The sequence below is a fragment of the Centruroides vittatus genome, unplaced genomic scaffold, assembly GCF_030686945.1.
Source record: "Centruroides vittatus isolate TY-2023 unplaced genomic scaffold, ASM3068694v2 contig_391, whole genome shotgun sequence".
NCBI classification, from domain to species: Eukaryota; Metazoa; Arthropoda; class Arachnida; order Scorpiones; family Buthidae; genus Centruroides; species Centruroides vittatus.
In genome coordinates, this window is record NW_027122207.1 from 2044222 (window position 1) to 2068801 (window position 24580).

At 31.5% G+C, this 24580-nt stretch overlaps 2 protein-coding genes across 2 annotated transcripts in view; one reads left to right on the forward strand and one right to left on the reverse strand.

The window, feature by feature from the left end:
- LOC136975940 (putative leucine-rich repeat-containing protein DDB_G0290503) overlaps positions 1–17671 on the reverse strand; it is a 30475-nt gene extending 12804 nt beyond the window's left edge. The window contains exons 1-8 of the mRNA XM_067271111.1: positions 17590–17671; positions 17357–17476; positions 13003–13065; positions 11073–11105; positions 10825–11006; positions 7794–7953; positions 7528–7585; positions 2134–2219 (exon numbers count right to left, since the gene is read on the reverse strand). Of these exons, the coding sequence (XP_067127212.1) occupies positions 2134–2219; positions 7528–7585; positions 7794–7953; positions 10825–11006; positions 11073–11105; positions 13003–13065; positions 17357–17460 (686 nt within the window). The 5' untranslated portion in view covers positions 17461–17476; positions 17590–17671. The remainder of the gene's footprint in view (positions 1–2133; positions 2220–7527; positions 7586–7793; positions 7954–10824; positions 11007–11072; positions 11106–13002; positions 13066–17356; positions 17477–17589) is intronic.
- A 1660-nt stretch (positions 17672–19331) lies between these two features.
- LOC136975926 (uncharacterized) lies at positions 19332–20153 on the forward strand. Its single transcript, XM_067271091.1, has one exon. The coding sequence runs from the start codon at positions 19332–19334 to the stop codon at positions 20151–20153; it is 822 nt and encodes a 273-aa protein (XP_067127192.1).
- Positions 20154–24580: the final 4427 nt, after the last annotated feature.

Sequence of the window (24580 nt, forward strand, 5' to 3'; positions counted from 1 at the left end):
ATTTAGTAATTAATTAAATATAATCTAAGAAAAGTAGCTCAAAGTAATCTGGTAGGTTGTTGTTTGGCTTTATTATTTTTTACAAATGCAAACTGATTTTCAGCTCTTAAATTTAAATTTATCATCAAGGCTTAAATCTATTTGCTATCATTTTTACAAAAATTTTTCTAAAACTAGATAACAATGCTATAGGTCTATAATTAGTTGTAATAGCTGTGTTCAGTTTTATAAATCATAGAAAATGTAACCATTTTCCAATTTTCCAGATAACTTCCAGTATTTCTTAAAACAATAAAGCCCTTTAATAACAGAGATTTAACATCTATAAACTCATTTTTTATTAGATCATAGTCTGATACTATTTTTAACTTTAATGTTTTATAGCCTCATTCAATCTTCTATTTCAAAAGGGAAATCAAAAAATTAATGGTGTGTTTCTCTTCCCTCAGTATACCAAGTTCTAGTTCACAAGAACGTCCAAAGTAAACACAAGCATAATATAATGTTTACTATTTTCAATATACTGTTTATCCTTCTGACACAAAGGAAAATTTAAATTGCTATCATTATTTATTATTTGAAAAGATATCTGAATTAGGAAATTATTAGACAAATTCTCCTCCAAATTCTCCCTAGAACCACACAATTATCAATGAAATTCTCAGAACAAATTACATAATTACTAATCTGCCAGAAAAACTCAAATAAATATAATTGGCTGGAACATTTTTTTTCCCATCCTACCATTGGATATAAATAGCTGTTTATTCCAAATTACATTTAAGAAAATCCCTCTCAGCACTATTATCAGCATTATCTTCTCATCTTTGTATATTATATACATTACTATTTTGCACACAGTATTTTAAATTCATATTCTCTGTGATCAAGGACAATCATAAACAACGTGGGTTATTATTTCCTGTTTATGATATTAGTTTGAGTAATAACTATAAATTAAAATTTATAAGTAATTTTTTAAATAAGAAATGTTCTTAAATGATCAAAAATAATAGTTATTAGTAACTAAATAATATTGTTAAGTAATTTTTTAAAATATTAATTTAAATAAAATAAAACAAAACACTTTTATTGAAAGAATTCTTTTAATTATATTTCCAAATTGTCAAAGATAAAAAAAGCAACTATCAGCTAATGAATTTGAACAAATAATCTTTGAAGGCATTCTGACATCCAAAGCATAACTTTCTATACTTTTTTAAATCATCTAATAAAAACACTCATAAATTTTGAATGTAGAAATGATTTATAAACCCAGGTAATTCAAATGAGAACGTCTTATGATAAGAAATAAAAGGTAATAACTAGCCTGTCAGAACACTGGTATATCTTTTCATTTTCTTCTTAATATATCTGTGAAATATCATTTCATCTGAAGAGTATACAGTTCTTGTTTAAATTACTATATTGTCTTGGTAGTCATACATTATATAAATAATTTTTGTTCATAATTTCAGATGATTCTAATTTTTGTTATGCTTAAAAATGTTTGCAGGTTCCAAATAACTATGTTGCCTTATTCAAAATTAGGAAGAACATCCTTATTTTCTATTTTAGCTTACTACAAAGATTAAACAGTCAAAAAATAAAAATTGTTCCTCAGACATATCTGAAAATGTGTTTGATTGAATAATTAAGAATTATAAAAAAACAGAAAAAAATCTTTACTAAATTAATTATATTATCTGTTCAAAAATAAATATCAGATTCAAGAGCTACAGCATAAAGTATTAATTCTTTCTATTATTTGTTACCAATTTATTTTAAGTCAAACAATTGTTTATGAATGATGTATTGAATTAAATGTTTAATTTTAATTTATTATAGTTAGGCATCTAATCTAATACATCCTTATGATTATTAATATTTATAAACATTTAAATACACAATATCATATTTAGATAGTCTTCTCAAAGTTTTATTAGCAAAGTCTGATAGTTGAAGTAAATAGAAAGATCAATTGATCATTAATCAATTAACTTTCCAATTATTATATTTATTCTGAGAAAAAAAATTCTAAAAGATTAGTTTCTATTTAAACAGTTACAATCTAATAGATTGTATTAGTTATTTAAACTATACTATAAATTAAAATTTACAATATATACTTACTGTTTTGTAGATTCATTATCTGATTCTGTTCTGACAGAATTTATTAAATAATTTTCAATAAAATCAACTGTAGACTTCACAGTCACCTTAAAGACATATGTTAAAATCACATTAAACAAACAAATAATTTCAAATTTAATGTCACAAATATATTATAATTACACAACAATCATGGCAGTTTTGCAATCTGACATTTCTAATAAGGTAAAACAAATATGACTAATGATTATAAAAAAAATCAATCTTTGTCTTAGTTTTATTTGCCCCTTGTGTTCACACTGACAACGAATAAGTGGTTTTTTTTTGTGCATTGTTATCTTTTATCACCATACAAAAAATAATTATGCTATGAAATGTTTTATGTTATATAATTTCTTTGGCAACAATATTTGTAAACAATATTTATAACAAATTATATTTCATGTAAAAAAAGCCATGCAATCAATAACTACTATAAAATAATTTAAAATAATACATTTATCAAATTATTTGAAACACCTACAACATTTTGTTTTGTTATTTTACTATCTGTTAGAGTTACAAAATTATTACTCTATATAGATTTTAATGCAATATATATATATATATGTGTGTGTGTGTAAATTATATATATACACACATGTTAAAGCTTATGAACAGTTATCATCAATCAAAATTTTCCAAAAAGACAATTCTAAGATAAATATTAAAATATCTGAATTCATAAATTAAAATTTAGCTGTAAGACACTACTTGTGAATTTAATATATAAGATATAACGGAACATTTTGTTTGTTTGAAAAGTTAAAATAAGTTGTAACTGATGATGGTTTGAAAGTAAATGAAAATATTTTTCAATAAAGTAAGCAGTGTTTGGTTTCCTTAAATAAGTGGTTTCAATAGTTAATAAGATATCATTTAAATTAATGTCAATTTCAAGAAATAATCAAAAATAATCAAATTTTTTATATATTAAAAATATTGAGTTTTTTCAAAACCATAACATATTTCAAAATAGAAGAAAACTGCCACTTAAAACTGGTTAAATTAGAATTAAAAAACACTAAACCTATAAACCAGCAAATTTTATAACAAATGCAAATGTTTTCACCTGTGTTGAACAGGCATCATCAGGCAAACTAATTGCCAAATGCTGAAACAAACAAGGGATTACCAAACATATGTACAGAGGGGAGATGATGCAAGATGAGATAAACAGGAAGGGGAAGATAGTAAGATTTATAGTACTATTAAAGGCCTTATACATTGTCTTTCCTCCACCACTTCTGCCTTGCAGATAAATTCCACCCAGGATACAGGTTGTAGGACCATAATTTATGACAGGAAGCTAGAAAATACTCCCTTTACAAGGAAATATCCAGGAAAAATAACTTTCATTTAGCATTCCGTAGAATTCTCTTAAATTCCTACCTCCTCCACAATGCTAAAGACCATCTGGACATGCACCTTCAACCAGGCATCTACACTATCAACGTCATCGGTCATAGATCCAACTGTCACTTAGAATATATAGGTGCTACAACACACCCTTTAAACACCCGCCTTAAGGAACATCAGACATCCATCATGAAAGGTTAGATAACACAGCATTGGCTATTTATTTCTCCAACTTCAACATTAATGAGGAATTCCACAAAGCATACCTCTTAAATAACTCTTCTAGGTAACCCTTTCTCAAACATCTTGAGCAGGTTGAAATATATAAGGCCACCCACAAAACAGTATTATTAATTTTTACAATGTTGACTCTTTTCCCACAGCATGGAAGTCATTCTTCAAACTATAAATCTTACTATCCCCCCTTCCATGGAACCTGCGGGCCAACAGCATTACAAGGGATTTTTTCTCCACAGTCTCAGCTAGTAATCATCATTATATTAAACATAGAACAACACAATTTTACACCGGGCATGGTAAATTTAATAGTTCTCTCTTCAGGTTCAACAAAAAAACTGAACAGAATTGTGAACTATGCAATATTCCAGATGGTGTCAGGCACTATTTGCTGCAGTGCCCGATGTTGGACGACAAACGAAGAGCCATTCTCTCCTTGCTGCCATCCAGTGGGAACTGGCCTCAGGACTTACATGTGCTGTTACAAGACAACAACCTTTTTCAGGCTTTCAGGGACCTTGTCACCTCTTACTTCAGAAGGACTACAGTTAATTAAGTATGGTGCTGTGAAGACAGTTTCCATTGCCAAGTGACAGTGGTGTTGTGTCTTGAAGATACTTTTAATTTAGATTACTAATTGTATGCATTGAATTATTATCACAACCCCTGTATGTTATTTTGCTGTGAGTAATCATCCCTGTTAAGACATCACCATCAGCTTTGATTATGTTGTCAATGTTAATGTAGTTTCATTGTGCTGTATATTTGTACATTTATTTTCTGTTTATATTTCATGATAAGACATCACTGTAGGACATGTTGGTGCTGTGATTGTTGCTGTAAATTTTATTTGCTGTATAAACTATACATAATAATACTTTTGCTCATCGAAAAGACATCAATGTATAAGTTGTTTATGCAGTGCACTCAACTGTGGCTTCCCCACTGATGTATATCTGTACATAATTACTTCTTTATCATCGTTGATAAGACATCAATGTAACTAGTGTAATACTTTTTGTTTTCCACCCCAGTGATGCCTAGCGGTACTGGGGCTTTTAAATAAAGAGTTTTACAAAGTGAAGTAAAGTGAAGTGGAAAGTATCCCCTTCCCATTCTCTCGTGTTATGTCACCTCCCCTCTGCACACATGTTTAGCAATTCCCAGTTTGTTTCAGCATTTAGCAATTAGTTTTCTTGATGCAACACAAGCAAAAACATTTGCTTTTATTATAAAATTTGCTGGTTTATAGGTTTAGTGTTTTTTAATATTTCAAAATTATCATCTATTTTTTAAAATAATTTGCCTAACATCAATTCTCCATATAAAATTTGAGTGCACATTAAGAAGAGAAACAATCAAGTTGTCCTTAAGTACTTTTTTTACATATTTTCTAACCGCATCTTTTAATTTTTTCACAAATTTGTGTATTCTTCAGTTTTTTTAATCAAAGTTTTATTTTTTTCTGTCACTTTCTTCATATTTTTTGTTATAGGATATGTAGCATGTTAGTTAACTTCAACTACAGTAGAGAGTCATTAATCCGAATCAATTGGGGACTGGGGTTGTTCGGATTAGTGATTTGTTCGGATAATCGATTACGTACGAAAAATATATTAACCTGTCCAATGTTCAAATTTTTCTCCGTTGCGTGTCACTTCATGTTGGATTTTTGTCGATTTTAAGCCTAACAAAAATGTTTATAATAATAATCGAGGCTATTGTATCGTTAAAAATTATTTCTTTATTTTGTACAAACAAAATAAATATATTGAAAAATATAAAATCACGAAAATTATACGTTAGAAGTAGATCTAGTATCAAAAACGTTCGATTCAGCACGACACAGTCCGACTGAAAATCATTCAGATAACCAGCAATTCGGATAACCGGGGTTCAGATTAACGACACACTATTGTAATTCTCTCTTTTTTTTTTGTGAAAAGCAAAACACGAATTAATTATTTAATGAAAAATTGATAAAATAAAATAAAAGAAGCTTTTGGTATTTAAAATTTGACAAATATATCTTAATTTTAAAAAATTTGCAAATATTTAATAATTTATGGAAAAAAACTTATTTTTGAATGATATCACATTGTTCCAAATTTAATTATCCAATTAATTAAATATAATAATTTTATTGTTGCTAGATCACAATAATTGAAATATATTGACCTTTATTACAAAAAAGTCATCATCTTGTGTAATTCAAGTTCATATTAGTGAAATATCAAAGTCAGATTTTTATTCTTAAATACAGTACATAAGTCAAGGCAATTTATCATGGTTTATTAAGAACGAGCAAATGAAAACTTATTGTAACTTTCAAATTAACAAAAATAACTATATAAAAAGGAATGAGAAATGTATATTCTTAGGGAAAAATGTAGGCCTACATCAAGAGAAAACAAAAGACTGCATCAGATTTACACATTATAAAAATAAAAACATTTACCTGCATACCAATAAGTCAATCTAAAATAATTTTTTCATACTGTGAGATGAGAACCAGAAAAGTCTACCTACATTTTCTTTTATTTTAATCCATTGTTTGGAAAAAATCATCTTTCTGTTAACACAGAATTTTGTCATTTTATTAGTAGAGAAACAGAGGAAAGTTTTTGGCATAAAAGTTTGGTTCTAATCTGCAAAAGTTGGCAAAATTTTGAATTATTCTACTGTAAAATTGTTTTTAAGTCAGATAGAACTCCTTGTTCTCATCTGATATATTAAAATTCATCTAAAATCTCATCAATATAATTGCAAAATGTGCAATCACAACAGTGGTGCTTTTCAACATACTTTTTTTATGCTCTTTTACATCTGATCATCAAATACAAGTATACTATAAAACAAATGTAGTTAAAATGCAGATAAACTTTTCTGTTTTTTGAAGTGTACAAAGTCCTATCATTCACCAACTGTTCAAACAGGCACAATATAAAATGAGTAAATGAAAATGAGAATGATGTTTACCATTCTCATTTTCAATGACATTTTGTTTATTCATTCTATTCAACATAATATTCATTTCGGTTTCCTTCTTTACTTTGTCTTAAATTTATCAGTTTGACAATTACAATTTAGCATTAATAAATATATACAATAATAAACAAAGCCCAAATTTCTAAAGTTACTTTGATCTAAAGAAAGGAAGATAATTAGAAATTATCTGCCTGTTGTTAGATTAATTTGGAACAACATAATTTTAAATTTAATTAATGTTAATTATTAGAAACTAATTAAATTCTAGTTATTAATATATAAACATAATGACAGCATCTATCTATCTTTACACTAAATTAATTAAAAAATTTAATAAAAATAAATCAGATATAACTTGACTAATTAACATTGGTAATCTCAACCATCAAATTATATTTCCCTGTTTATTTATTTATGCTGTTTAATTGACATCATAAATTTGATTCATTTTAATAAAATTCATTTTAAAAAAAATTTCTGAAACTTCAAGTAAAAATTTTAATACATTTTAATTTTATTGTTATTTCTGATTTGTGTGTGTATCACTTATTGGTTTCATTTTAAGCTTCACAATTTTTAATAAGAATCTAAATCTTTAATTTATTCCATTACTCCATTTTTAGCAAAATAGCATAACTTAATACATCAATTTTATCACAGAAATTAAACTGCTATAATTGCTGTTCAATAGTAATAAAAAAAATTTTACAGTAACAAGTGTTTTACTTTCTTAATTTAAAAGTAATAGATTCATACTTTTCAGAATAAAATGATTTATTGAATTTAACTTACATTATCTTCTTTTTCATTAAATTCTTGTTTTTCAGATTCAATAGCTGAGTAATTACTCCTAAACAGATCAAAACAATATAATAATCTATATGCCAATAAAAATTCATAAAAATTTTTACAAAATAAGTTGTAAAATTTAAACAATAGTCTATGATGGCAATTTTAAGCAAGTTAAGTTAAAAATAAATATAAATTATTTTATCGAGAAAGCTTTTTATTATCTTCATATGTAAACTGTTTTACAATAAAATTATAAAATCATTTACCTTGCTTTACTTCTCAAACTTGAAATCTTTTTGCAAAGTTCATCATCTAATTTTTGGTAACTTCTAATTTTATTATCTATATGTTTGTAATATTTATCTACAAGAATATATTTATGATGCAACTCTTTCCATTTTGCAGTCAGTTCATTAATATTTTCTTCTATTAAATAAAAAACAGAATGTTATAACAAGTATATAATATTTATTTATATTTCAGTATTGCAATCTTCAAGTTTATTTCCTTATTTCTTAGATAGTCTTCATTTGCACTTCTAAAAACTCTTGTAAATAAAATATAACATTTATGGTAAAAATGTCAATAAAAATTATTTCAAATCATTTGAAATAATTTTTATTGATTTGACAAATATGAATTGATTTGACAAATACATTCAAAGTATGTTTTTCTAATAAAAATAAACTTCTTGTGAAATACACTATGAAAAACAAAACTTTTTAATTGTCTTTACTGAGAAAAAGCCTAGGGTAATTTCATGGCTAATTTAGTAATGAGAAATAGTTAAAAAATTCTACATTCAAAAATAATGATTCTATTCTTGTATTATATGGAATTTGACATTTTAGCTAAATTTACATACATTTTTTTATTAATTGTAGAAACATTTTCTAATAATTTAGTTCAAATTCAATAACATGTGTAAAATGTTTTTAAAAATGTTCCCATTTACACGGTCACAGATTGTTTATAACACCAAAACAAATTTGAACTTTAATTTCTCCACTAGCAGGCAACACTCAGACACCCAACAATTAATTTAATAATCACAACACTGGTTCTTTATCAGCCACACAGCTATATACTCTGGTCAACACTGACCCGACACACCAAAGCAAATGTACAATTTCTCCTTCTCTAGGTGGGAAGATCTCATCTCACATTTTTAAGTCTACAGTTACATAACAGACAAGAGCTGTGGACTGTACATCAATGCTAGATAACATAAACACACCTGACACATGTTACAATTTTGTTTAATCGTATATCAAACTTAACAACATGAAATAGTTCTAACATTCAGTTTCAAATGTAGTAATTAATATATCTCAAATTTCAAACTTTTTTATTCCAAAATAAAAAAAATTCAATGTATGAAAATTGAATTGAAATTTTTTTCTAAATTTCTACATTTAATAAATATGTTTATAAAAAAATTGTAGGAACTTGCAAGATATATTATTAAAAATATATCCTGAAAAGTTCTCCTCTTTTAAATATCAAATACAAAATTAACCAATCTTTATGTAAATATTGATTCATAAATTTTATATATTTATTTAAGTTAAATGTATCAGTACACTAACAAACTACTCATTACACATGCATTATCAAATGATCTAACAGATTATTTATCAGACTATATTAAAGCTACTTAATGAATAGATAGAGTCAAATTGCTTTGTATCTATTTATTAATTAGCCTTAATATAATCAAATAAATAATCAGCAAATCATTTGATAAATCAGTATAATCATCTTCACCACAGTAACAGTTAATTTCACTAAGACTAAAAACCAAATACAAGAGCTAATCAATTAATATTTACTAACCTTAAATCATAAAAATTATTGTATAACATACTAGTTTATAATGTTTTTGCTTATTTAAAAATATCATCTTCAGGAATTTTTGTACTTTTCATCATTTTACAATTTTTCAAAAATTTGTGAAGGGCGAATAGACGAAAATTTTATCTTACCTTAATCACTCTAAATTTCAACCGTTTAAAATTCCATCATTTTATCAAAGAGTAAAGTTAAAATCCATAAAAATTAATTCCCACGACTTGCTTCCTTGTTGAAGATGACCCATTTTGTGTGTCACCCAGAACCTTCAATATAAACTTCAACTATTGGACGCCAGACCCTTAACAACCCTCTCCTGACCTCATGGAAAAAAACTCAAGAGAAGGTCCAAATAAAAAGGGGGGGCGACGACAAACCCAGGCAGTCGTCATCTAGTCGTTCAAATTGTGCTCCAATCTTATAGGAAAAATTCATCGCAAAATCTCCGAAAACTCAAGCGTATTCCAGATACCCAACTTGGTGAGCCGTTGGATATTTCTCTGTTGACTATTCCATTGGACTACTCCATCAGACTATTAATTGGACTCGTCTGCCATACCTCCAGTCAAGAAGTCCAATCTCTTCCTGTCAAGTCGGTTAACCAGGTATTTATCAACACGTGATTCGTTGGTAAACTCTCTCTCTTGGAATGACACAAAAATATGACCAGTCTCGCAATGACCATTGGAAACTGTAACCATGTTTAATACCTCTTGTATATCTGTACTTACTTTTGTTAATATTAAATTATTATTGCTAGTTAACAGGGATCCCAAGTGAATCATTTCCTCGTTTCTCTCTCCTCACCTCTATTCTGAATTTAACCGCTTACCCGCGACCGCTCGCGTGACGTAATAACTCACCGTCTCAACTTCTGGGTCCTTAGAGACTCAGTGGTGTCACATCCTGATGTGGTGTCAAAGAGACACCGACCTAAGGTCACAAATTTATGATTTGTGTTTATAATTTTAAGTTTTTAAATTCTTTAACTTACATTTACATTAGTAACCCTGTGAAGTGTTAATGCAAAAATGATGTTAAAATATTCAAAAAATAATCAACTAATCTTTCATAAATGAACTGAAACCTAAAATCATACAGTATCAATATACTGTTACTTGATACCTTTATCAAGCATGTATTCATTGAAAGACTGATTTTTTTAACAATAAATTCCTTTTAAAAAATTTTAAATTCTAATTTGTTATATATACTATTATATTATTATTTATTACACACACACACACACATATATATATATATATATATACTACTGTAGTAGTGAAGTTAAAAAATATATTTTAAAGAAAACATATTTTAAAGTTTAAAAATCTTCAATATTCTAAATCTAATATTAACAATTATATATAAATTTGGTTTAATAAAACTTATTCTATTACAAAAAAAATTTTTGTTACAAATTATTCTTATGTATTAGTTAATTACCTATTTTATAAATTTTTTCTTCTTTCTGAGAAACAGATTTCTGGAGATACTGAATATTTGATTCAGAAATTAATAAATTTTGAGCAAGATCTCTTTGCTTCTCTTCTATAACTTGTTCATTTATTGAGTCAATACTTATGTTTTCGTTATCCTGTTTATTCAATTTATTTTGAATATTTTTACTTACAAATTAAGGAAAGACAATTTAACTATTATAAATTTTACAATTAATATAAGATAAAGGATACATCTTTAAATTGCCTTTGACATTTTGAACAGTTCTAAAAATATATAAAAATAATAGAGATTATATTTGTTAAAATTACAATCCAATAATAGTGAATTAAAGCAAAATGTTGTTATTATTTTGCTTAAGTTTTTGAATAATATAACTTTTCGTTCGTATGTTAATAATGTCAATAATGATTTTTAATTTAACACATTTCCAGTTAATGCATTATATTTTTACTGTAATTTTCCATTAATTATGAGAAATTTTATACTACATGACACTTTTTTTAGTACAATAGTTCTGAAAATGGTCACTATTAGATGCTGCATGAAAAAGTCACTTGATGTGCTATAAGAATACATCTGTCACATTAATTGAGGATTACCAATAATTATTTAGAAAAGCTAATATATAATTTTATAAGAATTACAGTTTTTAAAAATTACTTTAAATATTTTTATTTTCATTAATCTAAAATGCAATAGGGTGCAAAAGTAGGTATACAGTTGCGAATCTAAAAAATATAGATGTTTGGTGTTCACTATTATTTTTTTTTTTTTTTTTTTTTTTTTTAATCTTTTATTACTTCATATTTCTTACTTGTAATTTTATTTATTTATAAAAGTAAATTTTTTAAATGTTTTTTTCCATAACAACTGTATATCTACTTTCGCACCCCTCTATATATCTGAAACATTCAATATTAACCTCCAATTGGGGAAGCTATGTTTTATTCTGCATTATTAAGAGATATTAACATTGATTTTGCTTGTTTCATTTATAGAAAAAAGTATGTCATTTTTGTTCAAGTAATCAGAATTTGGATGCATATCACATGGTTGCTGTGTTGCATTTTCAGATTTGCATAAAGATTATTTTCAATGCAAGTGTGTTTTGTATATCAATTTTCTGGAATTGATCAGTTTAATTTGATTAATTAAATTAATAAAATACTTTTAATTGTTGAAAATTTCGATTGGATGGCAGTGTTTTTAATGCTTAAATATATTTATGCTGTTGTTGTTTGGGTATCTATCCATTTTATTCCAACTAAGAGATTTTAATATTGTTTTTGTGTGTTTCATTTTATAGCTAAGTCCTAAGTTTCATACGAATGTCTTGAGATACAAAGAGAAAATCTTTCAATCAAGTGTGATTGACAGGACATTCAGTAGAATTAGAGTAGATCCTAAAAATGATAATGAAGAAATTCTGAAAATGTTGGAAGAATGGAGTTCAAATGTACTGGTAGCTAAAAGAGTATGGATTTTATTAAGAATGAATGTTATACTTAATAGTAAGGTACAAACATTATTTTAGAGATTGGATCATATAACTGAACAGGTTAATAATGTAGATGAGGAACTGATTGACTGAGTCAAAATTATCTACTATTGAGAAATTATTTTTTGTAAGGTTCCAGAATTTTTCACCAAAGTGATGTTTCTCACTTTGTGTAAAACCTTCAAACAATTACAATAAAAATTAAATCACTGATCATTGCATTCACTACTATGTATGGATTCAGGAAGATAAGTTCATGTTTAAACTTCATTGTTACACAACATAGCATGACAAACTGATACTGTACACAACATAGCATGACAAACTGATACTGTACACACATACACTAGAGACTCATGCTACTAAACAGCAGTGATCACATATTTCTATCCTATGTTTTATGGAATATTGTAGTAAAAGACCTAATTTAATAATCAATCCTCATATGTTACACATATAATTAGATTACAATAATAAATTATTGTTGTGTCTCTTGTATCTTATTCTTTTTAAAATTCATATAAAAATTCCAGAAGTCAATAACATAGAAATTAATCTTAAAATTATGAATCCTGTTAAGAATTATCTGCAAAATATAGTGAATTTGAATATTTTTATCAATAATAATAGAAAATATTTCTGAAAGTTTTTGTAACACTTACTTCAAAGATGCAATGTGCTGAATACAATATTTCCAGATGTTTGCATTTTCACCTTCACAAATGCTATATGAAATTATTCACATCAATTTTATGTAAAATATTAATTTTCAATTTAATAATAAAATAAAATAATTATTTTAAAAATTATTAATTATTAGAAACTTTATTCAATTTTAATATTATATTTATTAAAACCAAAAAAAGTTATTTTTAGAACTTATACTATTGGTGATTTCAAATATTTTCATGTTACAAATGAATAAATATCAAAGAAATCAAATTCAATTTCTCTATCAAATAAAATAATATATAATAGCTATTTCCTTTTTAATAAATTTTAAATCTTTAAAACAATAGCATAATTGTATCATATATTTTCAATACCTATACTAAAAATACCTATAAAAAATTCATACTGAAATCTTACTAATGTGTTATGCATTAAGTTCGATATACAATTAAACAGAATTGTCATGTGTGTTTATGTAACCGTATGCTTAAGAATGTGGGGGAGATTTTCCCGCCTAGAGAGAGAATGTGCACTTCCCTTTGGTGTGTCGGGTCAGTGCTGACTAGTGTGTGTAGCTATGTGGCTGGTACAAAACCAGTGTTGTGCTTATTAATTGTCGGGTACCAGAGTGTTGCCCAATTGTGGAGAAAATAAATTTCAAGTATTTTTTGTTGTGTTTTAAAGAATTTGTGTACAGGTAACCCCCGTATAACACGGCACTTCTATAGCACAGATTCACTCTAACACAGTTTGAGAATTGGGACCATCCCCGTATAACACGGATTCACTCTGACACAGAGTTCAAGAATTGGGTAAACCCTTGTACAACATGAAATGTAATAAAAACTATTAAAAGCAAACTTTATCTAATTTGAAAATAGGAAAATCCCCGTTCAATAAACGCGATAAAGCTTTTAAGTGCAAAAGATACCTCATTTGAAATTTTTCGTACTATCAGATTTTCATGCATAATTTTCATGAACTTAAGTACAGTATGTAAATTTTATTTTCCCGCCTTCTGTCGATACATGTGGTCCTTACCAAAACTTCTTTCATGTTGCCAGATGTTTTTCCCTTATTCCATACTTGCTTTATTCCGTCACCGGTTTTTAAGCATTGAATCATTGGGACCATTATGTAGAAAAAAATTTTCGGTTAATAGTGCTTAGCGATCACTTCTTAAGAAAATTTTGATAAAAATAATTATCTTAATTATGAAAATATAATAGCATGTTTTTTAATTTTTGGAACCTAACCCCCCATTTTCTTACTAGTTCTTTGTTTTGTGTAACACGGATTCGCATAACACGGCAATTTTTTAGAACAACTCCCGTGTTATATGGGGGTTACCTGTACTGTGTTTAGAACATGTAAACAGGAACATTTAAAACATTTTACATTATGGCTAGTAACAATGGCTAGTAACTTCAACAACATTTCTTTCATTTCATGCGTTGGTAATGCCATAATGGCATTACCAACGCATGAAATGAAAGAAATGTTGTTGATATCAGATATAAATGTTCTCAAATCTAATAGAATGTTTCATGATATAGATCTAACACAGTGGTTATGAAACTAAACTGGGTTTCACAGGTGAAACTAAACATTTAGAAAATGGACCTGGGGACCACAGGTCCATTTTCTAAATATGCTTTTATTTTATTACTTAGCAAATATTTTAAAATATTATTTAAAACTATATTAAGTTTTAAATGAAATGTAATAAATTTGTATATTATTGAGCCACAATTTTAAAAATTTGTAGGCCTGTAAATTCTGTTATTTGTCCGTCCATCCGTCAATCTCAAGAATGAAGTTAGATACATGAAAGTCAAAACCAGATATGGAAACCTTAGGAGCAGGAGGCTCCAATTAACTATATATGAACTTCCAATGCAAACTGGAAATTATGTTATTTCAATTCAAAAATTTTTCCCCTGAAAGGAGTTAGATAGATGACTGACACAACTATATTGTTAAAGGAAAAGTATGATGTACAGGGGCAAACCACTACAGTGCTAATTTGAGGTGAAGAGAATGTGTTTCAAATTAAATAAATTAAAAATATGATGAAGAATTGCAGCCTGGCATTGTGACAATGTTACAATAAATAATTGCTCATATTTAATATGCTATATTTTAATGGTGTTTCAAAAAATAAAAAGTTAGTTCTTTTTATTAAATTCTATAATTTATTAATTCTGTTATTTTAACAAAACTTTTCAAATTAACAAAATCAAAAAATAATATAAGACATTTCAGATGCTTATTATTATTGAGTTTATTAATTAATGACAAAGCTAACAGCTGAAAACTCTCTTTTGTAAAAGGGTACATGATCTTTCAAAGTTTCAGAACCATTGGTCTAATTGATTATTATTAATTTTGTTCTTACTTTAATTATAATATGTAACATTTATGTATATCCACTTATACATTATACAAGATGTCCCACATAAAACTAGCCCCACTATCAACTGAGTAAATTCCTATAGTTGTCATATTGACAAAAAGGAAACAAAATAAAATTAAACATTAAAGGAACTAATTCTCAAAACAAGGCTAAAAATCAACTGTTTTCCACTTTACTAGAGACAGATAAAAGCTCATAAAAAGAGAAATTCCATTGCACTGACTACTGAAGTGCAAGAGTCACACTGCATGCTCCATTAAGCAAATTGTGTGTTTAACAAGTAATGTTACAAAAACTTTGGAGGCAAATATCTCTCCAAGGATCACAAGTAGGGATATGATTTTTTTTGACATTTTTGATCATCTAGGACAGGATGTCCAACCTGCAGCCCACTTAATACTTTTATGCAGCCCATTGAACCCTAAATCTTTTAGATATATTTTCATTTATTTTGGTAAAGTGTCATAAAAATTATTCTCGTTCACTGGATACACTTTGATGTCTTAATGATGAAATTGGTGTTAGAAAACTGTTTTATCTAGTGCATGTGGGAGACTTGCAAACTGCATACTGTTGCAAACAATTCTTTTCGTGCATGAAAAACGTCAAAATGGCTGAAAGAAATAGGTCGAGTGATTCCCATTTAACTAACATTGTTAGAATTAAGACTACTACCATAAAAGCAGATATTGACATTATTATAAGAGGAAGACAATGTCAAAAATTGCATTGAATTTATTTTTTTTTATGAGTATAATTTTTTTACTGTCAATAATACAGTATTTTTTGTAATTATATATATTTGTTATTAAAATTTGATATTCACATTTTGAACTTTTTAAAAACATATATTTTTATAAAGTACCTTTGTGGCCCACAAAATATACCTAAATTTCTAATTTGGTCCAATATGAAAAAAGGTTGGACAACCCTGGTTTAGGTCTAAAATTTGGGGTCCAAATCCCTCATTCAGAACTGCAATTTCATCAACAAAAATACTCTGTTCTCATTTAATTAATCAGAATCATAGCAAATATAAAAATTTACATTCTCTATATATTATCTATATAATAAACAAAAAATGCAAGTTTTTATCAAGAAAACTCACAAATCTTGGCTTAAATTATCTTTCACTTCAGTTACAGTCTACATAATCACACATAAAATTTGGGTTTAAATAAATCAAATGTTATTTAAAAAAAAAAACTATTTATAAAATTAAATTAAATTAAACCTTTGTTAAGTTCCTTCAAAATTATTAAATTAGCAACATCAAATTTCTGTGTAATTTACCTACTTTTCACCAAAAATAAATAAAATAAAAATAAAATAATTTATTATTCTATATGTGATTTATGTATACTTTATTCATACACTTACACCTCTGAACGAGATGGTTGGGATCTTATCAGAGCTGTATACAATACCCATAGGAGCAAAGAAGTCGAAGGTACCATACCTCTACACATGACCCTTTGTGAGATATAGCCCCCAAAATCAGCCTACTTCCAGGATGCACACATCAGGAGTTGCATTGCTCTGCCAAGACTATCAAATTTAACTACTTAGCCCACATGACTATGCCCACTTTGAGTAGCCCACTCGACTGTGGAGTACTTGACATTACTGGTATATAGTTTTAGGGGGTGCTAGTTTGCAATAATGTGCAAACAACATGGAGCACCAAAGCATACGACTACATGCGAAGCATCAGTTAAGAACAGCAATAGTGAGCCTTGACCAATGCAGAGCACGGAGAACAGGCAGAAGTATTGGTTCAAGGTAAAAACCGACCTTTGGAGGCTAATATCTCACACGTACAGATATGGTTCCATTGACATTTTTGCTGGTACGAGTACACTCTATAATTCTGTTAAGGTCCCAACCGTCTCATTTGAAGCTGGAATTGAGCCGAATAGATTACTTACTCTTTTAAATCATTTGGATTTAATGTATATTTACAATCGGGTGTAGGAGAAAATTTCATTTCGTTACTTGCCCAAGTATAAAGTCTTGATGGTAGGTCTGTCATTTTCAAATCGTTGAAACTTCCAAATTAAAAAAACAAAATAATAATAATAATATCGTTAAATTAGTTTCCCGACTAAAGGCAAATAAACTGTATAATAATCTTTAATTTAGTAATTACAACCATCCACACCTTTTAAAATTATCCAAAAGTCTTAATTCCCTTTTGTAATAATAAATTTCGATTGTTTTGGTCTATTTACATATTTAGCAAACTGAACAAATACATTCTAACTTATCAACTTGACAGTTAACAACTCAACTGAAATTTCATAAGTACCGCCTTCGCCTCATTAAAAGTCGTCCTCCTGGCGGTAGAAATTAAAAATAAAATACGAAAAATTATTCGAAAAATAATTCGTTGGAAGAAAAATTATATTTAAGATTTAAGTTTTTAGATTTTATTTATTACTGTTTTCTGTGGAAGTAAATTTTTATTTATATATATGGTGGAAACTCAATTATCAGAAATTTATGGAACTAGGGATATTTCTGATAGTCCAGAAGTTTTTTTTTTATTTTTTTTTAACTCTTTCCGCCCTGTGGGCACTAAGAGGGCCTCTTTTAGAAGGCCCATTATGGGTTCGGCCAGGCCCACAATGGGGCGACCGGGTGGTGAGGGACGAGGCCCGACATATCCGAACGGACCACCCCCGAAAAATTCCTGGGGATTTTCGACCCGCTCGGATTCGATCCCGGGTCCCCAGAGCGGTAGGCTGCCACCTTGACCGCTCGGACCATTATCAGAAATTTATGGAACTAGGGATATTTCTGATAGTCCAGAAGCACGTTTGTTCTTATGTTTTGACTACAATATGAAGCACTGTATTTAAAGTTTTATAAAATAAACAACTTTAATGCAATTGCTGTATTTGAAGACAAATTAATTTACTCAAAATATAACTTAATATTACATATAAGACCTAATTTCGCGGCGTTACAATCGACAGACGATGTAATGATATCCAGTTACATGGACTTGGGCGGATTGGTCGAGCGGTCAAGGTGGTAGCCTATCGCTGTGGGGAACCGGATTCGAATCCAGACGAGTTGGTAAATTTCCAGGAAATTTTGGGGGGTGGTCCGTCTGGTTATGTCCTTCACTTCCCAGCCGCTAGCCGAACCCATAATAGGCTTGGTTAAACATAAACTAAATATCTGGTCAAAAATATGCTTTTTCCGAAATTCGTTAAAAATTGGTTTATTTTTACTTAAAATTTATTACTTTAAATAAATTATTAATTCTTGCTGTATTCATTAACATTAAGATAATTAAAGGGGCAGGATTAACTACATACAGGGTTCATACTCAAATTTTTGTTTTAAATTCCATGACATTCCGTGACCAACTTTGTACAAAATCTCCAACAGTACAGCACATTGACAAAATAAAACAGCATACGACTTACTATGCAAATATGCTATTGCTTTGTGGCCGCCAGCGCCAGAGATCTTGAACACTGCCTGGCAACACTTGCCAACGAGAGTTGGCTGGTAACTTGTAAGAAAAAGGAGGCGCGAAAGTTCGCGGGTTTTTGCCTGGATGTTGGCCGAGGATGTCGGTGACAGTTCTCACCTTTTTAATAAAGTTTTTTTGTTACTGTTCGTGTTTGTCTGCTTAGTTCTAAAGATCAGTAGGATTGAATGACAAAGTGGTGACCCGAACGTGATGCGATTAACGAACTACCTGGACTTTCGACTGAATTGGATAGTGAACAACTCTATGTCTTTGAAGGAACATTTTTAACAGGACATGCAGGTATGATCAGTTTCTGAATCGTAAATTCAATAAGACGACTAAGAGTGCGTGACTCGGGCTAAGCCTAATCAAAGACTATCCCGCTTTCCTTCTACCCGCATAGTTAGGCGCCCGAAATGGCGGAACAGAACGAGTTGGAAATCGGACGTGTACAGGCAAAAATGCCTATCTTCACTAAAACCAACATCAAATTATTTTTTGTGCAGCTAGACGCAGCTTTTGCCATTAATCGGATTACAAGTGAGAACACTAAGTACAACTATTTAATCAATTCCCTGGACGCGGAGATTCTATCTAACGTCAGTGACTTAGTATTTGACCGTCCAGCCGAGGCTCCGTTTACTAAACTCAAAGATCGACTCCTCGAAATTTTTCAGAACTCCGCTGCTAAAGAGGCTAAAATTCTGCTTGAAGATCTGGCGTTAGGGGATCAGAAACCCAGCGTTTTACTCCGTAAAATGAGGGAGCTTTCAGCGGGCAAGATTACCGAAGAATTTCTTAGAAACTTGTGGCTCCAACGTCTCCCCAAAAATATTCAGACAGTTCTGGCTGTTAGCGGTGATGAACTAGACAAGCTAGCCATCCTTGCTGACAAGGTTGCTGAACTTACAGAACCAACCCAACTGGCCAGCATCAACTTAGAAGCCGACAATCCCGTAATCAAAAATCTCGAAATGCAGATTTTAGAACTCACAACGAAGGTTGCAGAACTTAATGTATCGCGTACTGCTCGTCCCCGTTATCGTAGTAGAGAGAGAAACCGACATGACCCGAATTCGAGGTATCGCATTAGTTCACGCCCTCGAGGAAGAAGCCTCAACCGTCAGGGATATTGTTACTACCATGATAAGTTTGGATCAGCTGCTAGGAAATGTCGTTCGCCGTGTTCCTTCGACCGAACTGCTGATCAGGGAAACGAGCGCAGCCAGCCGCAGTAACGGCCTGTGGGTCCAGCCTGGCTCCTAAATATAGCCGTCTGTTTGTGTATGACAACAAAACTGGCCTAAATTTCTTAATTGATTCTGGAGCAGATTTATCGATCATTCCCAATCGCACTAAGAATCAGCCTACAAAGGTTGAATTGTATGCTGCCAACGACTCTAAAATCTCGACGTATGGAACAAAGGTGCTAGAACTTGACCTCAACTTAAGACGTTCTTTCAGATGGGAATTTACCATAGCTGATGTGCAGAAGCCTATAATCGGTGCAGACTTTTTGGCCAACTTTGGACTCATTCTCGACATCAGAAACAGATTACTGGTCGACCCCCTGACTTCCCTTACTACACGAGGAAGATATTATACAGGACCACCTACTTCAGTCAAAACTATAATCAGCAATTCCCCAATGCAGGATATCCTCAAGGACTTTCCACATCTCACTCGTCCTCGACCGTTTTCAGATAAAGTCAAGCACAACACAGTGCATTATATCGAGACACACGGTCCACCCGTATTTGCCAAACCCCGTAGATTGCATCCGGCTCAGCTGCAAGTAGCAAAGCAAGAATTCCAGCACATGATGGAGTTAGGTATATGCAGACCATCAAAGTCCAACTGGGCTTCTCCCCTCCATATGGTGCCGAAGGGTCGTAACGATTGGAGACCTACTGGAGACTATCGTGCCCTGAATAGGATAACTGTTTCCGATCACTATCCAGTGCCACACATCCACGATTTTGGTCAAAGTCTACACGGAGCCCGAATATTTTCCAAGATCGATTTGGTTAGAGCCTTCCATCATATACCAGTTAACCCAGATGATGTGCCAAAGACAGCCATTACAACGCCATTTGGGCTATTTGAATTCGTTTTCCTTCCTTTTGGTCTCTGCAACGCAGCCCAATCATTCCAACGATTCATGCACGAAGTTTTGAAAGGCTTAAACTTTTGTTTTTCATACCTAGATGACATCCTCATTGCTAGCACTTCGTGGGAGGAACATAAGATGCACATGCGGCAAGTGTTTCAACGCCTTGACAAGTACGGTCTGCAAATCAATGCATCCAAGTGTACTTTTGCTGCCCCACATGTATCATTCTTAGGATACATGGTGTCTCCCCACGGCGTTATGCCACTTCCAGAACGTGTATCTGCCATAACTCAACAGAAGCGACCACAGACCCTCAAACAACTGAGAAGGTTCTTAGGCATCTTGAACTTCTATCGTAGGTTCCTACCCCATGCGGCCCATCACCAAGCTCCTTTACACGACCTACTTAAAGGAGCAAAGAAAAACGACCAGCGCGAGATTAAATGGACTGACAATTCGATTCAGGCATTTGAGTCATGTAAGTCACAATTAGCAGATGCCACCTTACTACATCATCCTTCACCGAGTGCTACCCTTGCACTTCACGTCGATGCATCCGATTCTGCTGTGGGCGCTGCCCTTCATCAAGTTACAGCACAAGGTCTCCAGCCACTGGCGTTCTTTTCCCGCAAACTGAGTAACTCTCAGCGTCAGTATTCTGCATACGACTGAGAACTTCTGGCTGTGTATCTGGCTGTGAAACATTTCCGGTTTATGCTGGAAGCACGACAGTTCACCATTTACACAGACCATAAACCATTAACGTTTGCCTTCCAGCAACGACACGATAAGTGTACACCCCGTCAGCTGAGACACCTTGACTTTATAGGACAATTCTCAACAGACATCAGACACATAAAAGGGATCGATAACGTTCCAGCTGATGATGCTCTTTCCCGTATTGAATCAACTAGTAACCCATTTATTCACAAAGAACTGCAGTCATGTTCCCACGTATTTCTTCGCAATGATGCTGTACGGAAGCCCTTGCAGCCTCCATACGATGGACCCTACGTAGTCGTGTCACGTGGTAGCAAGACATTCACTCTATGCATAAAAGGGAAAGAAACTGTAGTTTCTATTGATCGACTGAAACCGGCTTTTATTCTCGCAGCGAGTGAGTCGGACCACTTACCCCCAACGTCTCCAATGCCAAGACCATCGCCAACTAAACGTACCACAGACAATCCAGCCCCAACGCGACAAACTACCACACGCTCTGGCCGACATGTATTTTTTCCCGCTCGTTTCGTGTCGCAGACACTGGCGGGGGAGTAGCTGTGGCCGCCAGCGCCAGAGATCTTGAACACTGCCTGGCAATACTTGCCAACGAGAGTTGGCTGGCAACTTGTAAGAAAAAAGGAGGCGCGAAAGTTCGCGGGTTTTTGCCTGGATGTTGGCCGAGGATGTCGGTGACAGTTCTCACCTTTTTAATAAAGTTTTTTGTTACTGTTCGTGTTTGTCTGCTTAGTTCTAAAGATCAGTAGGATCGAATGACAAAGCTTCTTTGACCTTTCATTCAGTTATTTTTTCTAATTAACAGTTACATAATCTATATAATTACTGAATGATTAAAATTAAATATAAAATGTTTTATTAAATTAATCTACAACCATGAATCTATGTGGCTTTAAAAAAATAAAAAGACATTATTTATTTTTTCGCGCGATGACCGGAAGTCGCGTCGCTCTCTCCGCTAAGCCTATCGCGTGTTTAACAGGCAGTCCGGCAAGTCGGCCATATATACCTTCAACAGTGGCAGATGTTGAGCCATCACTGCACGCTGATCGTCTACAGTTTTCGCACGTCCTCGCTAGTCGATCTCGGAGGCTACGGCCCCTCAGTCTCGCTTTCGCTCGCGGTCGGCTAGTACAACGAGCCGACCGCGCTATCGCGATCGAAAGTCGCGATGCTTGAAAAGAAAAAAAAGGAACTGGCGTTAGACTGTTCGTGCTCCCGACATACTCCCCCCGGGAGAAGAGCCGCCGGCAGGCCGCCGATTGTTTAACGTCACTACAGTAGAGTCATTTATCCGAATCAATTGGGAACTGAAGTTGTTCGGATAACTGATTTTTCGGATAACCAATTATGTACGAAAAAATATATTAAGCTGTCCGATGTTGAAATTTTTCTCCGTTGCGTGTCGCTTCGTGTTGAATTTTCGTCGATTTTAAGCCTAACGAAAACTAATATAATAAAATCGAGGCTATTGTATCGTTAGAAATTATTTCTTTATTTTGTACAAACAAAATAAATATATTGAAAAATATATAAACATAAAAATTATACATCAGAAGTAAATCTAGTATCAAAAAAGTTCGATTCAGCACGACACAGTCCGACTGGAAAGCGTTCGGATAACCGGTGTTCGGATGAACGACTCTCTACTGTAGTTATTGATTCACGGTAGTTCTTCAACAAACAGTGGCGTAGCGTAGTAGGGGCGGCACTTTCAGGGGGCGGCAAAATTTCACAATAAATAATAATATCTTGTAAAAATACCTTAATAAGGGGGCGGCGAAATTTTCCTCCGCTTCGGGCGGCTCACACCCACGCTACGCCAGTGTCAACAAAAGAAAAAAAAGGAAGTGGCGTTCGACTGTTCGTGCAATTTCTTGCCTTTCAGCGGTGTTTTTTTTTTTTTTTTTTTTTTATCTGTTTGCAGACTTTACCGCGAGATGACAGAACCAGCAACTACGGTGCCGTCTGTATGAAAGCATTAAAACGGTTTGATAACATAAGAACTATGATTACTTTCTTATTATTCGTCTCCGGTCCAAAAGTAGGATACCGTTGAATTCGTCTCGGTCCCCTCAATTCAGATATATACTCAAAGTCCCGAAATTCCATAGATAGAAATCTATAGTATCCCAAAAAGTATATACTTATTGAATTTATCTTTTAAGAAATTTCCTGGACATGATGAAATATTAATAAGATCAGAAATTGTTTTTATAACAAAATCACATTACAGACGGCGACACACACTTCTCTATTTATTATATCGTAGTTAATAACACAAAAGTTATTTTCTAAGTAACAGCCGAGGAAGTCGCGCAACCCGTTGCCGGGTTTTTTGACAATAAAAAGAAAATTAAATCATTCGTTTCGAGCAGGTAGGCCCAGCACTTTTCTCCATTTCCGTACAAAAACAAGTATAATATTTTGATTCCTTGGTGTAGAATACGTACACGACATTTTCTTTGAAGCAGGTAAATTCATAAAATTCGCTTATTCAATATATAAGTCACTTTAATTAACGTTTACGTAACTAAACTATAACACGCATATTTCATATAACCAACGTCCGATGACGTCAGGTAACCGCTTTTAAAATGGCGTCGGATAAACGAAATATTACGAAATTTAGCAAAAATTGCGCTGTCGGTCAATCGGAGAATACTGGACGAACGAGAGGAATGATTTGTTCTAGTTTTGGGGGGGTGGCGAGGTAAAGATGACGTTCGATTATAGAAAATCTTGCTTCTAACCCCTTGTGGAGAATGGAAACGGAAGGCGGAGGGCGATAGGGAGTCTCTCGATCCCAATCCG